The sequence below is a fragment of the Leptonotus elevatus genome, chromosome 15 (genome assembly GCF_054856555.1).
Source record: "Leptonotus elevatus isolate MCC_2025b chromosome 15, RoL_Lele_1.0, whole genome shotgun sequence".
Classification (NCBI taxonomy): Eukaryota; Metazoa; Chordata; class Actinopteri; order Syngnathiformes; family Syngnathidae; genus Leptonotus; species Leptonotus elevatus.
Window position 1 is genome coordinate 4,756,959 of NC_141253.1, and position 4,678 is coordinate 4,761,636.

The window sequence follows — 4,678 nt, forward strand, 5'->3', positions numbered from 1 at the left end:
GATTTTTTTTTTAATGCTATGACCTAGTGGTATTGTATGACAATACACATTTTTGTCTTACAATATTACACTTCAAATTGTAATATTGCATGTTCAGTTGCTCGCAATGCCACAATTATATTCTCTTTTAAGATGACTAGTAATAATAGTTTTTTCTCCAATTGATGACTTCATCCCTGCAATTTTGGACCTTTTCCCATAGAATTTCCTTACGAGTTGATCATTTTCAATGATTTTCAGTATCCTCCCTCCTTGGCATGGTGCATTCAAATGTTGACGGTTGGCAGGGTTTCATGTTTTCGCCTCCTTTCTGGTCATATGACACGTTTTACAGTCATGTGATGTCTGCCCCCCCCCCCCCCCCCCGGCGGGCTTGGCGCGTTTGTGCCGAAGTCGTCCTCGCTTCTGTTCGATCATTCAGGTTGTTGTTTTTTTGTCGTCTTTTCATAACATGCAATTCTAAATGGTCTTTTTAAGGCGAACTGTGATGTGCATTAATGATTTGTTTTGTTTGTGGCTAACTAAATAGCGCTCCTTCCTGCAGTACGTGAACCTACAGTGCAAAAAAAAAAAAAAACTGAAAAACTTTTTAGACGTCTCGTGGACGCTTGGCTTTAGTGCTGTTGTTTTTCTTTTTCTTTTTAATAACTATTGCACTCTACTGAAGAATTTAAAGTCACGTTTCATTTCTCTCAAAAAGCTAATATGTCTGTTTTTTCTCTACATAGGTTTTTAGTTGCTTCACGTTCATTTTAATCATTGTGCCGAGCGCATTAGCCAGTCTGACGAGGGGATCCGTTGCTTCATGTTTTATACATGTCATACTTAATATGTACCAATAAATATTTGGATTCAAGACAAAAGCTTTTTTTTTGTGGAATATTGACATTGTGCTGCTCATTGTTTGCCTGCCTTGGGGCATTAAGAGACTTGTCTCAACTCTTTGCAGCTCATCAGTACGGCACTAATATCAGTCATGCTCTGCAGAGGATAAAGAAAACATGGTTGAATACTGTTTTTGTCTACTTAAGTGTTATCTGTCACAAGACTGGAACATAGATGCAACTTAGTGTTTGCATAAACTAGTGGATTGAAAGCACATGTAATGTAATTTTATTGTGTAGTTTGGCAGTAAAAGAGGTGAAAAATGCATCTAAAATGAAATAATTACTCAATTAGAGCCTGGTGGACCCGATGTTGTGTTCCAACAATACAATATTTATTGTGATGTATAAATCTGTTAAAAGCCTTCCTTCAAATGAACACAAGATATAAAGTTTGGGGTTTGTTTTATTATAAGAGAAGCACATTAGGTACAATAGCACTATATGCCAGGTGAACATCATGAAATAAAAAGGAATGCAGATGCCAAGTCAGTCCTATCAGAACATCACAGTTTTTCCCTCATGATAATAACCAGAAATCAAAACATGAAAATAATAAGATTTACATGTCAAAACTAAATACCCCCCCAAAAAAAGCCATTTGGATAATTCCCCTTCCTGTCCACTTAATATGGTGTGGCTATTAAGTACCAATCAACTGGGCTGTTAACATTAAGTGGATGTTAGTGCTACACCACTGGTCCCCCTGAAGAAGAAGAAAAAAATAATAAAAATTCAAATATGACAGCCATTTTGTCGCCGCAGTACCCGAGTGTAAAAACAAAAACCTGATGACCTTTGTGTGTTGTACATTCAAACAACGGAACGACTCCATGGGTAAACAAAGCTGAGCTACGCACGCACATTTAGCACTAAGCAAGCCACAATCAAACCTCCTTCCCTCTTATCCAAACTTGATGCTCAAAAGGGGAACTCAAGAGCTCGACAAACACAAAATGGAGGAAAGGGCGCGGCTTCGGGATGTCTACTCCTCGTCGGAGGAGTCCCTGTCGAAATTGTAGGCCATGAAGAGAACGTCGGGTCGAGGCGGGACGAGGGCGTGGCCCGGTTTCACGATCTCGAAGCCCAGGAAACTGAACGTTCGCACCAGCTTGGCTATTAAAAAAAATAATAATAATAGTGTGTTCAATGTGAAGAAAGAAAAAAGTGACGTTTGAAGTCAGATGTATGTGTCTGTGTGTGTATACGTAGTACATACCACGGTCATCCCTGTTCTTGTAGAAGCAGACAAACACGCTGACCACTTTCAGATGTTCTTCAGCGTATTCCAGCAGAGACACTAAGCTGCACACAAAATAGAATCAAAAAAGCTATATAGAATATAATTAGCTTTAAAAAAAAAGAAAACATTCCAAAAGTGTGCATTTTAGCCTCTATACGTGTGAATGGGACTGAATTCTTAACAGTCTAAATGTGCCCTATGAGTGGCTGGCGACCAATCTAAATTGTAACAAAGCTCACCTCTCCTTGCTGCCTTCAGGCAGCGGGTCGAGAGGGATTTCCACAAAGAGGGCGCTGCTGCTCACGACAGCGTCCCATTGAACCGTCTTGGTGACGGTGACATGACTTTGGAAGCGGAGTATCCCGGGACGACCGCTGCCCGCCGGCTCCTCACTAACGGTCAACTTCAAGTCCTGGTGGGATTTGGGGGAGGGGGATTGAAACCCTTCGATGTTACTTTGGGTCATTTTGGTCGGACAGGCATGACGAGGGCTGTTGACTTACTGAGTGGAGCAACCGAGCTGCAGGAGCGTGATCCCGTGTGCCATTCCCTCGCCCACCTGGGATCTTCAGGGGTGGGAGAGGGGCATCAGGAGCACCACAGAGGCCCCGGGCTGCGGGTACTACTACTACAGTGCATGGACAGACTGGAAGGCAGGCACAGAGAAGCAGAGTGAGCATTGGAACCAAAATAAAAAAAAAACTATAAATTGCAAAAGATGACACGGGCTGAAAGACCAAAATGGCCGACAGGCTGGTCTTTTAGACATTTTCTGGTGTGATTCTTAACCATTTGTAGTTGAGAGGCTCCCTCTAGTGGTTTAGTTACATTTAGCTTTTAAGTTTAACGCATTTATTTTGGGACTGTTTTAAAATATTTGGGTATATACCTTCAGCAAAACATATTTTAACAATCTTTTTTATTACTATTATTATTAATAATGTTGCCTGCTAGTATGTTAATAGAAAAACAAGGATTTGTTCTTATATTCTGTACTATAAACTCTGTGCCTCCATTTTGTATTGCAACCCACATGACGTTTGTTTTTCTGCATTTGATTTTTAAAAACGGACAACTGTATCAAGTAAGTGTAGACGATATATATATTTTTTTAAAGTCAGTTAAAAAACGAAGGAAAACCTTTCGCTGGGTTGCACCGTCTTCTCCTTAGAGCCGTTTAAAGGTGGCTCACTTGCTGCCATAGTCAACGCCTTGCTTACATGCTCGGCTAGCTATTTACTGTATTCGTACGGCGAAGGAGACGATGTGACGTCATTACGCAATGTGACGCCGAGTTTACACTGGTGGGATCGAAGGAAGGGTCATTACGCACTGTGACGTAGGCTAGTAGCGGAGCCGTCTGTTACATAACGGCCCTCAACCTGACACCAGTCGCGACAACGACGTGGCCCGTAACATTTTACAATTTCAATCAAATGACATCGTTAAGTTGTAAATTACTCAAGAGTAGTAGCATTAAGACGCATTATTTAATCTCTATTCGACAATGCTAGCTTGTTGTCAACAGTGTTACATGCACAGTGACGCACTTATGCTAAACGAGGAAGTGGGTTTTAATGCACGTATCACACGCAAAATAAAAGTGAAATGTTTGACTGGAATGTCATAATACGTCACTTTCAAGAATAGTTTCTTTAATAAAACGAGCTTAGTCCACTAATTAGTGTTACCATGTCGACGGTGATGCTAAATAGCCGACTTAGCATGAGTCGTTAACGTAAATAGTCGTAGCTAGCTTTAATTTTTTTTTTTATCAAACCGCTAGGCAAAAACCTACAATTTGATGAATCGCTTTAGTAACTCAATTTGAAATTATACCCGAAATGGATTCCGATTCCGTAATGTAAATAAACAAATTAATTGCACTTGAGCCCATTCTCGCCACCCCTCCCCCACACAGCGATTAGCATCGTTAGCTCCCTTGCTTACTTACTTCGCAATCATGTCACAAATACCGCTACTCAAATCCGCCATGGTAGTGAGAGGCTGTTGTTTTCCTTCCTTTTCGCGAGCAAAGCAATGACTGTTTAGGATCCGCTGGAGGTTGGATTTTACCATCCGGCCTCGGATAGAGACACGACGGGCCAACTGCTGATCTCTCCCTCGCTATGCTCTGTCGATGAGTGACGGGGCAAAGTTGAAGGCAGCTCATTTGAGCGAAGACAAGTCAAGGTACCCAGTGAGCGTTGACACTTTTTCCGCTTGAAGCACTGCGACGTCAAAATAAAGTACTGTAGACTTATTTATACGGGAGAAAAGTCAATGCCACCGTGAAAACCTCATACACAATCGCTCAAATTTGCTTCTGTGATGAACGTATTCGTTACGACTAAATTTGTATGCAAGTTCACCAAAGACAAACTTTTATTTTTTAAAGAAAAAGCGGATCCAGGTGGCGTAATCTAGTGGTGCATCACGCCTCTGATGATGGAACGGAACGTCAAATGCTAATGATGCTAATATGTGCGTGAGCAACGTCTCCTACGACTCTGTTAAAGAACATCTTTTCGACAGACAAAAGAGACACATA

At 41.3% G+C, this 4,678-nt stretch overlaps 1 protein-coding gene across 1 annotated transcript; it reads right to left on the reverse strand.

Annotated features, from left to right (window-relative positions):
- Nucleotides 1-1,272: 1,272 nt before the first annotated feature.
- oaz1b (ornithine decarboxylase antizyme 1b) lies at nucleotides 1,273-4,441 on the reverse strand. Its single transcript, XM_086095891.1, is given in 6 exon segments — nucleotides 1,273-2,000; nucleotides 2,104-2,189; nucleotides 2,367-2,539; nucleotides 2,631-2,717; nucleotides 2,719-2,773; nucleotides 4,082-4,441. Coding segments are annotated over 6 exon segments (657 nt in total). The 5' UTR covers nucleotides 4,207-4,441; the 3' UTR covers nucleotides 1,273-1,869.
- Nucleotides 4,442-4,678: the final 237 nt, after the last annotated feature.